The following is an 18447-nucleotide window of genomic DNA, read 5'->3' as shown; positions in this document are numbered from 1 at the left end:
TTTTAATCTAAAAATTTTAGTATGAAGAGTCAACATGCTTGCACTTAAAAATCTGGATTAGGAGGAAATTATATTGCAATTTTCCATGACTGATTTTAAGTGTGAATTTTTAGTAACTTCTTTTTATGGTTGCTTCCTTTTATGTTGTAATTAACAGTGTTTCTGTGGGGGGGAAATCCTTGTTGCACAGGCTATAAAGTAATTTAGGACTTGCTCATTCATGATAATCATAAAATTTTGTTGCTTAGAAAAGAACAAAAGAAAACTGCACTAATCTTTATATGCTAATGGAGAAGAAATACCAGAATTGCAGCAGATTTCACTGTCTGCGTTAATAACCTCACAATTATAGGGTCTCTCTCTCATGTCATTGATGGAGGACTCTGCTAGTTCTTGAAGTAAGTTATGTAGTCTGATGCATTTTAGAGGGTAAACAATAATGTGAAAAGTATTAGTCATCAAGTTGAAATATTTTACTACCTAGAGAAGATAATTTTCTTCATCTTCTGTATTCAATATTCTGGAATAAGGCTATTTATTTTAGACTAATCAAGGATTTCAGAGGAGTTGTAGTTCTCCGTTCTCTGTCACTATTAGAACTCTTTCAGCTCACTCTGATACGCAAGGTGTTCGAAGTAGAGATTGTTTTAAGACTATAAAAGATGTTTTGACAATTTTCTAGCAAGTACCACCAATTTTTACTTATTCTCACCTGTGTCCTTAGTTGCTGGGAGGAAAATAGATTATTATAGTCCTGATTTAATAATTGACTTAACCTAAAAAAAAAATCTTTCATACTTATCAGCGGCAAAACTATCCAATTCAGTCCTCCCTAACCCTTGTTCAGAAAAGCACAAGAGATCTAAAAGAGCAGTTTAAAAGAGCAAGGAGAGGCAATTTGTAATTCTTAACACTCAGGAGAAAAAAAGATTACCCCCTTTTTGTTTCTGTGTATCTGTTTTTATGCTCATATTATCACCATAAATTATCAACCTGGGAACTGTTGTGCTAAGTAGGTAATGAGTTCAGCATTTCAAACTACAATAAAAATGATACCAGTTGAAAATGTGACATATTATTTAAGTTATTATGGAAAAATCAGGAATTTCCTGATTATTTTAATTTTAGATACACAGAATATTAAAAGTAAGTGTTGATGTCAGACTTTTTCAGGAACTAATACTTAAGTCTGGATATAAACAAGAAAACAATAGCAAATAACCCTAATATTTATTTGTTAAAATATCAGAGAATTTAATCTATTTCCTATACAATATTTTTGTGTGGTGGGTAAAAGTTTAGATCAGTTATTTGCATTTCAAGTAAAATTCTTATCCAGATGAGTTAAAGCAGGCTGTTTACCTTTTTATTAGCTTTCCTATAAACTTTAAATACATTATTCTCTAAATACTCTGGAAGAGTGAGGTACACCTGTTCAATTCATACAGAGAGCTATTGAATAGTAGGGAATTTGACAAGTTTAAGATGAAAAACATTGTTACACACTAGCAAAAATTAGCTTTCGTGCACTGTAGTAGCCGTGTGGAATACAGCTGAAGAACGTGGACCCTGGAGCTGGAGTGGCTAGCTCTAGATTTTGGACGAGCCACCTTTTTTTTTTTTTTTTAAAGATTTTATTTATTCTTTTGACAGAGAGATCACAAGTAGGCAGAGAGGCAGGCAGTGGGGGTGGGAGGGAAGCAGGCTACCTGCAGAGCAGAGAGCCCGATGCCAGAGAGCCCGATGCTGGGCTCGATCCCAGGACCCTGAGATCAGGACCTGAGTTGAAGGCAGCGGCTTAACCCACTGAGCCACCCAGGTGCCCCGACAAGTTACTTTTTTATCCCTCAGTGCATTTATCTCTAAAATAGGGTTAATAAAATAGTACTGACCTGATGAGGTAGTTACGAGTGAAAGTGCTTAGACTAGCGTACAGCCCTTAGTCAGTGTATGTCAGCTGTTGCTGTAATTGCTGAGGGAACGGTTCGTGGGCGAGTCCTGGTACCTGCTCTGTATCGAATACAAATTGGATGGGGTTAGTGGATGTTGAGCCACACAGGATGTAGGATTATGAAGGTGAAAAATAAGGCCAAGGTTTGCTGGTACAGGGCATTCACAAAAACAGACCCAACATTTGATTCTAAGATCATAGGCATCTTAATGTTTATACTTTTTACGCTGCATAATACATGTTGAAAGATAAAAATAAGCCTGGTCTCTTAATATTTATCATCTAATCAGAATAAGAGAGAAGCAAGTATTTGTGTAACCTTTAATAAAATGTTTTATCTCACATTGGATTTAAAGTTCTTTCGGACTTTTGCAGAATGCTGATTTTTCCTTATCTGTTATGTAGGGCCGCGGGTCAGGATTTCCCGGGAAGCGGAGACCCCGTGGTGCAGGATTGTCAGGACGAGGTGGCAGAGGCAGGTCAAAACTGAAAAGTGGAATCGGGGCAGTTGTGTTACCTGGGGTAAGGCTGATTTCTCATATCCTTTATCTCTGCTACAATCCTTAATTTGTTGACTGGTGATGATCTCATTTGTAAAATTACTGCATGGTAAGAGTCATAGAAATACGCCAGAATTTTTATTTTACTCTCTACTTCTCCTTTTTTTTTGAACTTTTGAAATTTTCTTAATATTTTATACTTCCCATCTTCTTTCTCTTTTCTTACTTCCTTTCTCACTCTGATCTTTGTATAGCACCATTCCCGAAAATAAATATGTAACATATTTCCTCCTTTATTTTTTTATAAAAGCAAACTCCTGTTATATTACTGAGCTTATTTGAAAAATTAAGTTGATGGTTTAAGTTCTTTGTTATAATATGGCTCACAGAAGAAACTAGAAATATTGCAGATTACTACATACTTTAAAAATGTCTAAGATTTTATGACTTTAATATATTTTAATTCAAGTTTGATAAGTATTTGCTCATTGGCAAGTATATGAGGCCTTATTTAAGTGTGTACTGAAAAAATCTATAATAATTGGCAAACAGTGGCAAATATTTCATGTGGTAACTTCACTGTTTTACCAAAATCTTGTTTTTTCAAATTCTAACCATCATTTTAAGTTCAGGAGACAACTAGACAAGTAGACAGTTTGTGCCACAGTTTGTATATGTGTTTACCTATTAAAGGATATTGTAGTTGTTTCCATTTTTTGGCTATTAAAAAAGCTGCCAAAAAAGCCCCCTGCTATGAACTTCTATGTTTAGGTCTGTATGTGGACATATGCTTTGTTTCCCCATGAATGAATGTCTACAAGTGGCGTGGCTGGATATATGATGGGTTTGTACTTAGTTTTTTAAGGAGAGGCTGCTTTCCAAGCAGGGTGTGACATTTTATGTTTGCAAGAGTGCAGGAGATGCCTTTTTCCTCCATATTCTCACCTGTGCTCACAGTGGTTAACCTTCCTTTCAGCCACGGCAGCAGGTACATTAGGAATATCTCATTTGCATTTCTCTCATGACTAATGATGTTGGTCACATTTTTAGGTGCTCATTGGTAACATTTTTTGATAAAGTCACTCTTCAGATATTTAGTACATTTCAAAAATTTGAATAGTATTTTTAACTTGCTCAGTTTTGTGTTTTATGTATTCTTGTCATGGTAAAGAACTTGATTGGTACAGCAAAGCTTTAATTTTGATGAAGTCGCATTTATTAATTTTTTTCTTTTATGATTGTGCTTTTGGTGTCTGAGAAATAATTGCATAACCCAAATTTACATCTTCTAGATGTTTCATGGTTTTAGGTGTTATGTTTATCTATAGGATCCAGTTTAAGCTAATTTTCATGTATGATATGAATATCATATCTATATGAATATAGATCAAAGATCATATTTTGAATACCCAGTTGTTTGAACACCATTTTCTGAATCGCCTTTGTTACCATTCCTAACCATTAGTTATCTGTATGTTTGTGGATCTGAGTATACTGTGAATACTGTGTATACTGTGTTACACTGTTGATCCATTCCTCCATCTTTAGGCTAATACTACACTACATTCAATATTTTTACTTTACTATTGAAATCAGACAATTAGTTTTCCTGTTTTGTTTTGTTTTGTTTTTTACACTTTTTCAAATTTGTTTTGGCTGTCCTAAATCCTTCAAGTTTCTATATGAATTTTACCATTGGCTTGTCAATTTCTGCAAATAAGCCTGCCAGGATCTTGATTGGGTTTGCATTCAAACTATAGATCAGTGTGGGGGATGTTGATATTTTAACTGTGAAGAGTCTTTCAATCCATGAACATTGTGTATCTCTCTGTTTTCTTTTTAAATTGTCTCAGTGATGTTCTTTAGTTTACAACATAAATGTATTTTGCTTTATTTCTCAGATTTATCTCCCAAGTTTTCCATATTTTTTATGCTATTGTAAATGGCAGTGTTGTCTCAATTTCAGATTGTAGTTGTCTGTTGCTACTATCCAGGAATACTCATTTTTGTGTATTATATTCTACAGCCTTATTAAACTCTTGTATTACTTCTACTTGTTTATTTGTAGAACCCATTGAGTTTTCTACACTTACAACACTTATGGTCATGTTGTTTGCAAATAAAGTTTTATGTCTGTTTAATCTGGAGGTTTTCATTTCTATTCTTTATTGCACTTGCTATAATCTTCAGTACAGTGTTGGATAGAAGTGATAAGGTAACCTTGTCTTCTTTCCTGTCTTGAGGAGAGAAAACATTTATCTTTCATCATTGAGTATGGTGTTAGCTCTAGTTTTGTTTTATTTATTTATTTATTTATTATTTTATTTTAATTTTTTAAAGATTTTATTTATTTATTTGACAGAGATCACAAGTAGGCAGAGGGGCAGACAGAGAGAGAGGAGGAAGCAGGCTCCTTGCTGAGCAGAGAGCCCGGTGCGGGGCTCAATCCCAGGACCCTGGGATCATGACCTGAGTTGAAGGCAGAGGCTTTAACCCACTGAGCCACCCAGGCACCCCTTTATTTATTTTTTTTAAAGATTTATTTATTTGAGTGAGCAAGAGGGAGAGTGTGTGTGCACAGGTGTGGGCAGAGGGGTGGAGGGAAATAGAGAAAGAGAATCTTAAGCAGACTCCCTGCTAAAGGCAGAGCCTAGCATGGGTGATCTCATGATCATGAGATCATGACCTGAGCCAAAATCAAGAGTCAGAGGCTTAACTGATTAAGTCACCCAGGTATCCCTAATCAGTTTGAGGAAGCTCCTTTCTATTCATAAGTTGCTGAGATGTTTTTTAATCAGGTGTAGCTGTTGGATTTTGTCAAATGCTTTTTCTGCATTTATGGCTTTTTTATTGATATGGTGAAGTATATCGATTGACTTTTTTTGTATGCTAAAGCAGCCCGTGTTGTGATAAACTATACTTGGTCATGATGTTTTTTCTTTTTTGTATATTGTTGGGTTCAAATGGCTAAACATAAGAAGTTTATAGATATGTCTATAGTATAGACATAGAGGGTATTGGTTGGTCTCTAGTCTTATATTCTTACAATTTCTTTGTTTTTGGTATTGGCAAAATGCTGGCTTCCTTGAGTAAATTAGGAAATAGAAATTTCTCTTCAGTTTTCTGGAAGAGTTGTGTGGTATTGGAAACATTCTGCCTTACAGTATTTCTATAGAATCATTAGTGAAGCCATTTTGGCCTGGAGTTTTCTTTGTGAAAAGATTTTTTTAAAAGTTTTTATTTTAATCACCCAGTGCTTACCATTGACAAGGGCATTCCTTAATCTTCATCACCCATTTCACCCATTCCCCCCCCCCTCGAACTATCAGTTTGTTTTCTGTAGTTAAGATCTGTTTCTTACTTTATCTCTCTTTTTCCCCCTTTGCTCATTTGTTTTATTTCTTATATTCCACGTATGTGTGAAACCATATGGGATTTATTTATGACTTACTTCACTTAGCATTAAACTCTATAGCTCCATCCATGTCTTTGCAATGGCAAGATTTCATTCCTTTTTTATGCCTGAATACTATTCTATTGTGTGTGTGTGTGTATATATATACATATATATATATATATATATATATGTATATATATATATATATATATATACTACATCTTTTTTATCTGTTCATCAGTCACTGGATACTTGGGCTGCTTCCATATCTTGGCTGTTGCAAATAGTGCTGCAGTAAACCTCGGGGTGCATGTATCCTTTTGAATTTGTATTCTTGTATTCTTTGGGTAAATACCCAGTAGTGTAATTGCTGGATTCTAGGGTAGTTCTGTTAGCTTTTTGTGGAATCTCCATACTGTTTTTCGTAGTGGCTGTACCAGTTCACTTTCCTACCAACAGTGCAAGGCAGTCCTTTTTCTCCATCCTCACCAGTACCTGTTGGTTGTTGTGTTTTTGACAGGTGTGAGGTGATCTCTCAGTGTAGTTTTGATTTGCATTTCCCTGATGGGAAGTGATGATGAGCATCTTTTTATGTACCTGTTGGCTCTCTGGATGTATTTGGAGAAATGTCTGTTCATATCTGCCCATTTTTAAATTCGATTATTTGGTTTTTTGGTGTTGAGTTCTATCAGTTCTTTATTTATTTAGGATACTAATCCTTTATTGGCTATGTTATTTGTAAATACCTGCTCCCATTCTGTAGGTTGCTTTTTAGTTTTGTTGATTGTTTCCTTTGCTGTGCATAAGCTTTTTATTTTGATGTAGTCCCAATTGTTTGTTTTTTGCTTTTGTTTTCTTTGTCTCAGGGGACCTATCTAGAAAAATGTAGCTATGGCCGATGTCAGAGAATTACTTCCTATGTTCTTTTCTAGCATCTTTACGGTTTTAGGTATCACATTTAGATCCATTTTGAATTTATCTTTGTGTGGTATAGAAAGTGGTCCAGTTACATTCTTTTGCATGTTGCTATCTAGTTTTCCCAAAAATATATGTTGAAGACACTTTTTCCCTCTTCTTTGGAAGACTTTTTAACTGTATATTCAATTTCATTGGTATAGGGCTAGATTATTCATTCTCATATGAACTTGTCTTTCAAGGAGTTTATCCATTTCATGTAAGTTGACAAATCTGTTGGCCTATTATCCTTTTAATATCTGTAGAATATGTAGTGATGTCACCTTTCTCATTTCCAGTGTTGGTGATTTGTGTCTGCTCTCTCTTTCCTGATTGGTTTTGCTGCAGGTTTATCAATTGTACTGATCTTGAGCCGGCCTTTGCTTTTATTAATTTTTCTCTGTATTTTTTTCCTGTATTCCATTTTATTGATACCTAATGTGATCTTTATTGTTTTCTTCCTCTTACTTTGAGTTTAGTTTGCTCTTCTCTTTTTGTTTACTTATTATGTCCCTGCCTGGAAATCTCCCACTTGTGAGGTTTAGGTTAGAGCTTTCTTTTCTTTTAGGCTTTTACCTGTGGTCTAGCCAAATAAAACTTCTGTCACCTTTAGGATAAATCAGATATATATATATATATATATATATATATATATCATCTATATGTAGAGGCAATACTAGAACACTCTCTCAAAGATTGCCTTCTTTACCTTTGAGATAAATAGGTTTTATATATCTTGTAGTTTAAAGTTCATGAAAAAAAGTGTACAATGAAAACAGTGGGTCACTAAGCTATATGAGATTGTTTTCCTTCTTACATGTACAGTTGCTGTACAAAAACCATGATTTTTTTTATCACTTGTATTTTAAATATGCTCTTTGAATCTAGGGCATATTGCAGCTTTCTGTACAGACTTTGTTTCTGGTTTGTACTGGGAATACTATAGTCCATCCTTGTTTTTTATTTCAAATAAAAGTTTTCTCTCATTGAATTTGTCTTTGAAGATAATAAAATTTTATCATTTCTTTGAGCCTGTTCACTAGGTATCATCCAGTTATAAAACCTGTTTTGTTTTCTGTGTTGCAGAAATGAATACTTCTTACTTCAGCATCCTTTTGTTAGCGGTATTTTAGCTGTTGCCACATTTTCATATTTTATAATGCTTTCAGTGTATCTTTAGTCCTTTAGGTGAATGACTGGTAACTTCACTTTTAGTAGACACTTAATTTTTACTAATGGAATGACATTTTATGAATCATCTTGTTTGATTTGCTAAAACTTTAAAATGCTAATTTTGAGATATACTTTTTTTTTTTTTAAGAGCGAGGGAGAGAGACACAGAAGGAGGGGCAGAGGGAGAGAGAGAGAATCTTAAGCAGGTTTCACGCCCCATGTGGAGATCAGTGCTGGGCTCAGTCTCAGAACCCTGAGATCATGACCTGAGCTGAAATCAAGAGTCAGATTCTTAACCTCCTGAGCTACCTGTACACCCCAAGATGAACATTTTAAAATATATTTCCTCAAAAAAAAAAAATTACAGTATACTGTTAGATCAGAGTTACTTGTACCGCTGCTTCCTCTTGAGTCTTGATTTTCTTTCTTTTACCAGTTTGATGCCTCTCAATATTAGGTTGATCCATATGAATTTGCCAACCTTCAACCATTTTTGACCTGGAAAAACAGCAATTTCTTCTGAGTCAACCTATTACATGTGCCAGTAAACTACATATAATTGCTTTGTATGTTTTTGTACCATAGTGTTCTACCTCACAGGATTATGCAGCTTATTTTTCTACTCAGTTAAGTGGCTTGTTGATTTTTTTTTTTTAATAGAAATCAAAACAGATTCTTACCACTGTTTCTTAAATGCTGTTTAATTTTCCAGTTTGGATTTTCTGTGGCTTTAGTAATTCCCTAGTGATGACTATTTTGGTTGCTTACTGTTTTCCCTTGTAGTCTTTAGACTTATGACTATAAATTGCTTTTATGGTTGAGTCTATGATAAAAGAGTGGTACTGTCCATTAAAACTGTTCTTAAACTTCTTTGCAATGAAAAATATTACTCGTGTAATTCATTCTTTCTTAGTTATTCTTTCAGTCATTCCTCAAGAACAACAATACTATTACTTTCTACTTTGGACTTAACCGATTCTGTTTCGGTGTGTCGCTCCAGCTAGACTGTAAGGGAGGAGGAATGCATTTTGAAATATCGGCGTTGGTCCCCCCGTTCTCTGTTTTAGTCACTAATGTAGAGCTTTTTCATTATAAGCATTCTGGAAATCATCATTAACAAGCCAGTGGGTACTTAGTTGATTTGGTGAAATTTAACCACGTCCAGAAATGAATATCTGTGGTTGGTAATGTTTTGGCAAAGACTGAAATTTTGATAAGTTATTCAAAATAATATTTTAAAGCAGTGCCGTCCAGCAGAATTATATGTATATAACATACACGATCTAAAACTTCGTAGTAGCTACATTAAAAAAGAAAAGAGGAACAGATGTCGTTTAACTTCAATGTATACCTTTTGACCCAACATATCCAAAAGTTTACTGTTTCAACATGTAATATATAAAATGTGTGAAATTGTTTATGAGCTATGTTTATGTTCTTTTTTGTTTGATACTGAAGTCTTTGAAGACTGGTAGGTATTTTTACTTACAGCACATCTCAGATTTGACTAGCCAGATTGCAGGTTTTAGAGTCACTAAAACAGAGTGATACAATTTATATGTAGGTATATGTATGTATTGATATAGAGGCATATACTCACAGAAATATAGTACAGTTTCTTCCGTTTGTTCATTAAAATTTCTGGCTATGATTGTTTATATTTTCTCCCTGCTCCTGATCCATGGGACTTGTAATGCCAAAGAGCAAATTAAGTATCCAAAGTGTCAGGACTTACGCCTTTATGGTATTATCTTGGCAATAGTGATCTAATTTGGGATTATTACTCTGGGCCTTGGCAGAAATTGTATTTTGAATATGAGTCCTCCGCGATTCTCAAGTGTACTGCACATGGAAGGTGTGACTGTGCCCTCTGTGTTTTGCTGCTTACAGGTGTCTGCTGCAGATGTCTCCTCCAATAAGGACGAAGAAGAAAACTCCATGCACAACACAGTGGTGCTGTTTTCCAGTAGCGACAAGTTCACCTTGCACCAGGTCTGAGCTCAGTTACGGCCTCCCGCTCTCGCGCCCCTCTTTCCCCCTCCGCTGTAGCCCGTGTGCGCTGACGTCACTTCCTGTTTAGCTTTAGAGCCATATTAGCTAAGAAGGTAATTTAAAAAAATAAAACTAGTGCATTGTTAGCTGAGTCTCCAGCCTAAATTATTATGTTCATGTCTTTTTGATTTCAGGATATGTGTGTAGTTTGTGGCAGTTTTGGCCAAGGAGCAGAGGGAAGATTACTTGCCTGTTCTCAGTGTGGCCAGTGTTACCATCCATACTGTGTCAGTATTAAGGTAAATACTCTTGAATTTCAGTCAGTTAAAAATGTGTTGAAATTTGATACGAGTGGTGTCATGCTGTTTACATTTCTTACAGTTAGTTTTTGTTGAGATCATTAGACATACGTGACAGTATTTAATATTTAAATATTGCCTTTCGAGTGTTACATGAAAAAGTTAACTCCTCTACAAATCTGTGGTCTTAAATTGTAGTGGTTATCCTGCTGTCTCGAAAAACCAAAAATAAAAATGCATGTCTTTAAAAGATACTTTATACACTTATTTGCTAAGGCATGAAGTTTAGTTGATCCATTTGTCTACTGATAATAAAAAGTTGACACCAACCACAGAACTTAGTAGAAATCCCTTCACTCACCTGGTCTCTTCTCCATGTTCCTTCTTCTCAACCCTCCCTTGTATATGAAAGGACATTTTCTGTTAGGCTTCTTGGATCAGTGGGTTGGTATTTTTAAATCAGTTTTGGAGCAATTTTGGCCATTTCTTCCTGTTTCTTTTCTGTTCCCCACAGCCCCCTTCTGAAATCTTAGTTGTATGTGTACAGAATTATCTGATACTGTCCCAGATCACTCTCACTTTGTCGATTTTTCTGCAGTTGCTTTTCTGTCTGTACTTTGGTTTGTATAGTTTCAATGACATTCCCCAAACTCACTTTAAAAAAAAAAAGAAAAAAAATTTATTTATTTGGGAGAGAGCGTGAGACCATGAGCAGTAAGGGCAGAGGGAGAGAGAGCTCAAGCTGACTGTGGCTGACTGTGGAGCCTGACGCGGGGCTCCATATTAAGACCCTGGGATCATGATCTGAGCCGAAACCAATAGTCAGACGCTCAACCAGCTTGTACCACCCAGGCGCCCCTTCCCAAACTCACTTTTGTCACGCGGGGTCTAATCTATTTTTAAATCCATCTGGATATTTCACTGAGATGATTGTATTTTTTTAATCACAGTTTTATTTTACAAAAGTTTGTTATCTTGCAGTTTAGAATTTTTTTCTTGAGTTTCTTTCCTTTCAAGTCCTTGTTGTGTGTTTGTCATTGTTAGTTCTACCATGCCTAACATTTCTCATTGTTTGTATTAGCTTATTATTACTAGTATTAGCTTATTGCCCCTTACGAGGATCTATACATTTTTTTAATTTAGTAATCTTTGATTGAATGTGGCAGTTGTAAATTTTGGCATTATGTCGCGGAGAGTTTGGATTTTGTTCCTTTAGAAAGTATGGAGTGGCGGGCAGTTCTAAAGACATTCGAGCCATTTGAAGCTTCTCGAGGCTTTCAGGGGCAGGTCTAGAGAACCTTCACTTTGAGGTGCTGTTTTCAGAATTTTTGGTCTTGGAACCATTAACAGTCTAAAGTTACTAAGGATCCCATAGAGTTTCTGTTTATGAGAATAATCATTATTGACCACCCTTATAGAAATTAACTGGGAATATTTTGAAACATAAATATATAAGCATGTTTGTTAGGATATCATTTAATGATGGTTTATATTTTATATATCATGTAGCCTCTGCAAAACATCACTGTAAGTGGATTAAAGTGAAAAAGGCAAATAACATCTTAGCATCATTTTAAAAATAGTTTTGTCCTCACCCACTAGGGTTTCCTAGACCACACTGTAGTGATGGCTTTTCTAGCTCGAGTGTAATCTGAGACATGAAGTGTGGCCTTCACGACATCTCTACTGAATTCTCCCCGTATCCTTCCCCCCACGAGCTCCCCATGAGCCCCTCACTAGTGTCTTTTTACTTTGACTGTTTGAGATTCAAATGTCTTCAGCGTTGTGTGAGCTGTGACAGTTGTTCAGCTTAGAAATGCCCAGTAGCTGGTCTTTGTCCTGGTCTTTGTCGTGTCCTTCTTTGGCCTCCCGTATGTACAGCTTGATGTTCAGCCAACGCCGTGAGGGAAATTCTGCGTGGACGTCTAGAGCTCTTTCTCTCCGCTGCTCCTTCCTTTCCAGGACTCTGTCCTGCCAGTTGCAACTGCCTCCGCCTCCCAGAACTCCGTCATGTGCCCAAACTCAGTGAGGCCATTGTGCTCTGCTGGAGTTCTCCGTCCCTGGGCAGCTGTCCAGAAACAGTCTACAGCAGAATATTGTAGGGCTCACCTCACTTGTTCTCTCTTCAGAAACCACAGTCCTGTACTGCCTTTTGTTCGGTATCTGAAGCAAGTGATTAATGCATTTTGCCCCATTTGCTGGTATTTTCTGGTGGGACAGAGGTCTCATGCCAGGTACTCCGTCGTAGTTGAAGCAGATACTGAAGCAGATACTCTCACAGACTATTAAACACATCCATCAGAACTTACGAATGAAACCCTGGGTAATTCCTTTCAGTTCAGTGGGAGGAAAAAGAACGTTGTTGGTCGAGCTCTGCAAACTCTGCTGGGAGCTGGGGGGGGGGGGGGCTTTCCATGAGGGGAGGCTGTCCAGATGGCGCGGAGCTGCAGGGAGCTCAGGCTTGGGAGGGAGGTGGTCGGACAGACTGACGGGAGCGGTTCGAATGGTTGTGGGCATAGTAACCAGACTGACGTGCCTGGGAGAGTGAGTATCGCTGAGTAACCCGAGAATGTGGCTGTAAAAGGCCACAGGGTAGGTGTCTGTAAAGTAGGAAAACTTAGTAGGAATGAAGACACATGATAGCTAGGCTCTGTCTCCCACTCTGTCTTCATCTGACTGTTCCTCTGAGTCGGAGATGGTCAGTCGTGTCCCTCAAGCCAAATCTTTATAAACGAAATTTTATTGAAACACAGCCATATTCTTTTGTTGACATATGTCTTCTGTGGGCTCCACGCTGTTGTGGCACAGTTGTGTCATTCACAGACCACGTGCCCCACGAAGTTCAGAGTATTTACTCTCTGGCCCTTTCTAAAAGAAGTTTGCCAGTGACTGCTGTAAGCCACCCTGCTCCTCCTGTCCTAATCTCTGTCCTCCGTTTGGGTAAATAATACATAATTTGATAATCTGTGAGTAATTTAAAAGCATCAGTAGGCTAATCAGACTAATAAATCTACATACTTACGAATCAAACAGCTTTCAGAGCCTTGCAGTGATTGGCTGTCCGCTGTCCTGCTCGGCCTCCGCGCTTCCTGCCTGTTGCCCAGGCGGCCCTTCTGACCCTTGCAGGGCCTTCTAGGAGTTGCCTTGAAGTTCTGAGTAACATGCTCTTGCTTCTGCTGTTTCTTTGTTTGATTTTGTTGACTTTTTGCTATGAATAAATAAATGCCAATTGAGGTCTTAAAATAGACCTCTCCTCCCAATGTAGTTCTACACATCGAGTCAGTGGACAGTGTTGGTTATGACTCAGTAGGTGTTCACGGGAGACCTAAGTGGTTTGCTGTGGCTTTGTCTTGGAATTTCTAATAGCAAAAATAATACAGTGATTCATGAATCTTCACTAGTTGTTGTTGTTTGCTTATACATACTGCAGAAACATGATTCTGTCAAATTATTTTGGCAAAAGTAACATTTCCTGGAAGAAGTCCCGCCCACTCCTGACACTCCCACTTCTTTCTCCAAGTCTGTGCTGCTGCTCCGGGGCTGCTGCTCATTCGTCAGCTCCCCTGGGCTGCGGCCCTTTGTTGGGGTCATTGTTTCCCACATGGCGCGCCTTCCTGGTTCTTGTGGCGGCCCTTGTTTTGTTCCTCACATCTTTGACTTCATTCAAAGAGGTATTTGGGAGATGAAGTTTGAGTCCTTATATTCCTAAAAGGTAGTCTCCTTCCACACTTAGTTGTTTGTTTGCTTGGTTAAGATTTGTATCTTGAAAAGTATATTCCTGTAGAATTGAAAACTGTTACTCTGTTTTAGTGTTAATAGTTGGAAAGTTTGATGCCATTTTGATAGTTGTTTTTTACTTATTTAGCTCTTTTACCTTCCTCTGAGATAGCTTTTAGACTTTCTTACTCTCCATGATCTGAATTTTTATTCTGTATTTTGTTTGCTCTTTCAGTAACATACCTACTTGGTGGTCCTGTCTTACAGATTCTGTTTTTTTGAGAGTTTTCCTTTGGATCCAAGTTCATAATTGTACATGGAGTGGCTACTTTGAGGAGTGTGTCAGAAGTATAGAGATTATTGGGGCGCTGGGGTGGCTCAGTCATTAAGCATCTGCCTTCGCTCAGGTCATGATCCCAGGGTTCTGGGATCGAGCCCGACATTGGGCTCTCTGCTCGGCAGGAAGCCTGCTTCTCCCTCTCTCATTCCCACTGCTTGTGTTCCCTCTCTCCCTGTGTCTCTGTCAGATAAATAAATGAAATCTTAAAGAAAAAAAGTACAGGGCGCCTGGGTGGCTCAGTGGGTTAAACCGCTGCCTTCGGCTCAAGTCATGATCCCAGGGTCCTGGGATCGAGCCCCGCATCGGGCTCTCTGCTCGGCAGGAAGCCTGCTTCCCTCTCTCTCTCTGCCTGCCTCTCCATCTACTTGTGATTTCTCTCTGTCAAATAAATAAATAAAATCTTTAAAAAAAAAGAAAAAAGAAAAAAAAGTACAGAGATTCTCAAACTTTCCTGCTAACTTAGACCTTGTGACAGAGGAGACTAAACAGAGTGGTGATGCGCGTCGGAAGTCCCACTGTCATGGCCTGAAAGCCTCCAAGGTCATGAAATGTCCTTGGGAATTTATGATTTACTCTAAATTTTTTAGATTTTTAAATACTGACTTTAATATATAGATCCTTGTGCAATGTATACAAGTTTTAGAAGTATGAATTCATGAAACATCACAGCTGGAAACTAGGCCAATACATTTTCAAAACTTGTATTAACAGGGAAGGGGAAGTATACTTGATTTCTTCAAAATCTAGTCGCTGCCTCTGTAAGTGGACATAAAGTCCGAGGACAAGGTGGTTAGGCATTCGAGTATGTTCTGCTTTCTGTTACTCTGTCCCATCGGGGCCCTTGTGAAAGTACATGTTCCCACACCTGGGTTGGGCCACTGCTGGTGCTCAGTACGTGTTTCCTGAGACATCAGCGCTGCATCCTCATGTGTATGACGTATGTGACCATGCCGAATGAGGAATCGGTTAGTGTGTCAATCACTTGCATCGGTGGTTTCTTTTACAGATCACTAAAGTCGTTCTTAGCAAAGGTTGGAGGTGCCTGGAGTGCACCGTGTGTGAGGCCTGTGGGAAGGCGAGTGACCCCGGAAGACTCCTGCTCTGTGATGACTGTGACATAAGCTACCACACCTACTGCCTCGCCCCTCCTCTGCAGACTGTGCCCAAGGGGGGCTGGAAGTGCAAATGGTACTGCGGGACTTGCCTCCCCTCCTTGGCCTCGCAAGTGCACCGCGCTCCCCCCGTTCTTAAAAATTCGCTGCGCCTGCTTCATTGCCTGACAACATGTCGAGTATGGTAGATGCCATGCCGCCTCTCAGAAAAATGTTCTGATTTGCTTTCATTGATTCCCCCTATTCTATTCTAGTGTGTCTTCTTGATTATAGTAACTAAATAAGTACGTAAATAAAATGAGACTTGTTGGGGGGTGTTGGGTTTCAGGTGTGTTTGGTGCAGGCACTGTGGAGCGACATCTGCGGGTCTGCGATGCGAGTGGCAGAACAACTACACACAGTGTGCTCCCTGTGCAAGCCTGGCTTCCTGCCCCGTCTGCTGCCGGAACTACCGAGAAGAAGACCTTATTCTGCAGTGCAGACAGTGTGATAGGTATTGTGCTACTTTTTAAATTCCTTTTTCTCTTGCAAGTGTTTCTCTTTTAAATATAGCAAAAGGAAATTGGAAAATAACATTCTCTATCTTAAATTTAAGAAGCAAGACTTTTTGCTTTCTAGATTTTCTGTTGGCTAGAAACTTAGACAAGTTTCCTGTTTTGTACTTGCAGTTTCAGACAAAGATTTTTGACTTGAGGCTTTTAAGGGTTTTATGAATTCTTGACATTAGGTACAGAATTATTGCTTGCATGTATGCATTTTTCTGTGAAGGGTTTTTTGGTTGTTTTTTTTTTTAAAGATTTTATTTATTTATTTATCAGAGAGAGAGAGCGCACAAGTAGGCAGAGAGGCAGGCAGAGGCAGAGAGAGAAGCAGGCTCCCTGCTGAGCAAGGAGCCCGATGTGGGACTCGATCCCAGGACCCTGAGATCATGAACCGAGCTGAAGGCAGTGGCTTAACCCACTGAGCCACTCAGGCGTCCCCATGGAGAGTTTTTGAATCTTTTATTAGATTCTACAAATGGTCTCACACATTTTATTTTCCTTAAGCTAGTTTTTCTTACAGCTGTGGATACTAACTGTCCAGGTGTGGGGTATGAGCTCCCCGCCCTTGGTAGTATGTGAGCAACTTCAAAGTCAGGAGTGTTTTCTTTGGTTTCGGTGATACAATCTTTTTTTTTTTTTTTTTTTTTTTTTTAAATTTTATTTATTTACTTATTTGCTAGCCAGAGGTCACACTTAGGCAGAGAGAGAGGGAAGCAGGCTCCCTGCCGAGCAAAGAGCCCGATGTGGGGCTCGATCCCAGGACCCTGAGATCATGACCTGAACCAAAGGCAGAGGCTTTAACCCACTGAGCCACCCAGGCGCCCCATCGGTGATATAATCTTGTGCTGTGTTCATAGTCAGCACTATATGTGTATTATTAGCTGTAATGTTATTTTGCCAGTAATACAGGGTTCTCAGGACTCTGCCTAGCGATTCTTTGTTCAAAGGCAAGGTAATTCCTTTTTCCCCGTGAGCATTCAGCCTCAAACACATGAGCTCCGTCTACTCCACAGTGGGTGCCCGCCACACGGAGCCCAGACACACTAGCCCATTTGCCGACGACTTCGTGCTTTCCCAGAATTCCTTCGTGCTCGCCCTCATGAGCTTCTGCTTCTCTGATGCACTCACTGTGTGATCTGAGGGCACTTAACCCGCCCTCCATGTGCTTTTGCTTCCTTACCAGTACTTGATCGCTCTCCTTTTCTGTGGCTTATTCTCAGCTCTGAAAGTTTTCGCGGGTCGGGAGCTGTGGTCAGGAGAAGGGGCAACATAGGAGGAACATCTGAGCCTTAGGGGCTCTCGGTGTGGCAGCTGCCAACTCCTGCTGCAGTTCTGTTTTAATGTGCAAAATACGGTCTTTTTAGATGGATGCACGCAGTTTGTCAAAACTTAAGTACTGAAGAGGAAGTGGAAAATGTAGCCGACATTGGTTTTGACTGTAGCATGTGCAGACCCTATATGCCTACATCAAATGGTAAGGAAATACCGTGAACCGTGGGTCTGTGCTCCTGTAACTCCCTTGCGCTGTGCTGTCCATACCCAGGGAGTGGACTTGCCTCTCTTTTTCATTTTGTGAAACAGTTATCTCCACAAGTATTTTATGAAAAATAAGTTCTTTTAGTTGTAAATATTTTCCCCAACTTAATATATTAAAACAGTTGGCTTTCCTAAAGAAAATAAATTAAGCATGTGTTGTAGATACATAATGATTTTCCCTTCGCGATCCGTCATCTTGTAGTTCCTAGGAATACGTAGAAATCTGTGTGCTGCTGCTCACCTGGGCCTCCGTGGGGTGTGTGTCCTTCACTACGGCTCCCTGGTGTTGTTAAAGACAGTCTTGAACTCTATTTAGTGTTTTAAGTATTTACTTCAGTAAAATGGGTGCAGAAGTAGAATATTTAATTATGTATAAATCCTTCAGTGGTTCATTTTCTGAAAAAAATTACACAGTTTCTTTTTTTTCTTTTCCATTTCAGTGCCTTCCTCAGACTGCTGTGAATCCTCCCTCGTAGCACAGATTGTCACAAAAGTGAAAGAGCTAGGTAAAGCCTCTGGCCCTTTGCTTCACTGTCCCTTACCGAGAGCACGTGCACGCTGGTCAATGATACAGCCGACCTGCCGCATGTGCCACGAAACCCGCCTTTGTCGTACGAGTGTTCAGCCCAAGTTCCCTGATGTTGTCAATCGTTTCTGTGACTGACACGTGTCCTGGGTGTCTTACCCAGCTTTCACGTGACACGCTTCCTGTCAGTCTCAGCAAAGTAGCAGTGAAATAACCACCCAGAGTAATCGTTGGCCCATACGTGCTTTGGTTTCATTGATGTATCACTGCGCTTAGTGACAAATTTAGCAGAAACTAAGGCCTGGTTATCGAACAGTGACTTTTTTTTCTTATGAGAATTAATTGAATTTCTTACTCTTTTTTTCGTAATGGATTAACGAGGGTGGTGACTAATAGGATTTTTTTTTA

The 18447-nt window shown here is 38.8% G+C and overlaps 1 protein-coding gene across 13 annotated transcripts in view; it reads left to right on the top strand.

The window, feature by feature from the left end:
• KMT2C (lysine methyltransferase 2C) overlaps positions 1-18447 on the top strand; it is a 270064-nt gene that overhangs the window by 180800 nt on the left and 70817 nt on the right. For all 13 annotated transcript variants that reach the window (XM_059172325.1, XM_059172332.1, XM_059172320.1 and 10 more), the window contains exons 16-22: positions 2357-2473; positions 9866-9967; positions 10162-10266; positions 15330-15511; positions 15764-15928; positions 17342-17451; positions 17954-18019. In XM_059172325.1, coding sequence (XP_059028308.1) covers positions 2357-2473; positions 9866-9967; positions 10162-10266; positions 15330-15511; positions 15764-15928; positions 17342-17451; positions 17954-18019 — 847 coding nt within the window. The remainder of the gene's footprint in view (positions 1-2356; positions 2474-9865; positions 9968-10161; positions 10267-15329; positions 15512-15763; positions 15929-17341; positions 17452-17953; positions 18020-18447) is intronic.

The sequence above is a fragment of the Mustela lutreola genome, chromosome 4, assembly GCF_030435805.1.
Source record: "Mustela lutreola isolate mMusLut2 chromosome 4, mMusLut2.pri, whole genome shotgun sequence".
NCBI lineage: Eukaryota > Metazoa > Chordata > Mammalia > Carnivora > Mustelidae > Mustela > Mustela lutreola.
This window is presented reverse-complemented; position numbering and strand designations above follow the sequence as displayed.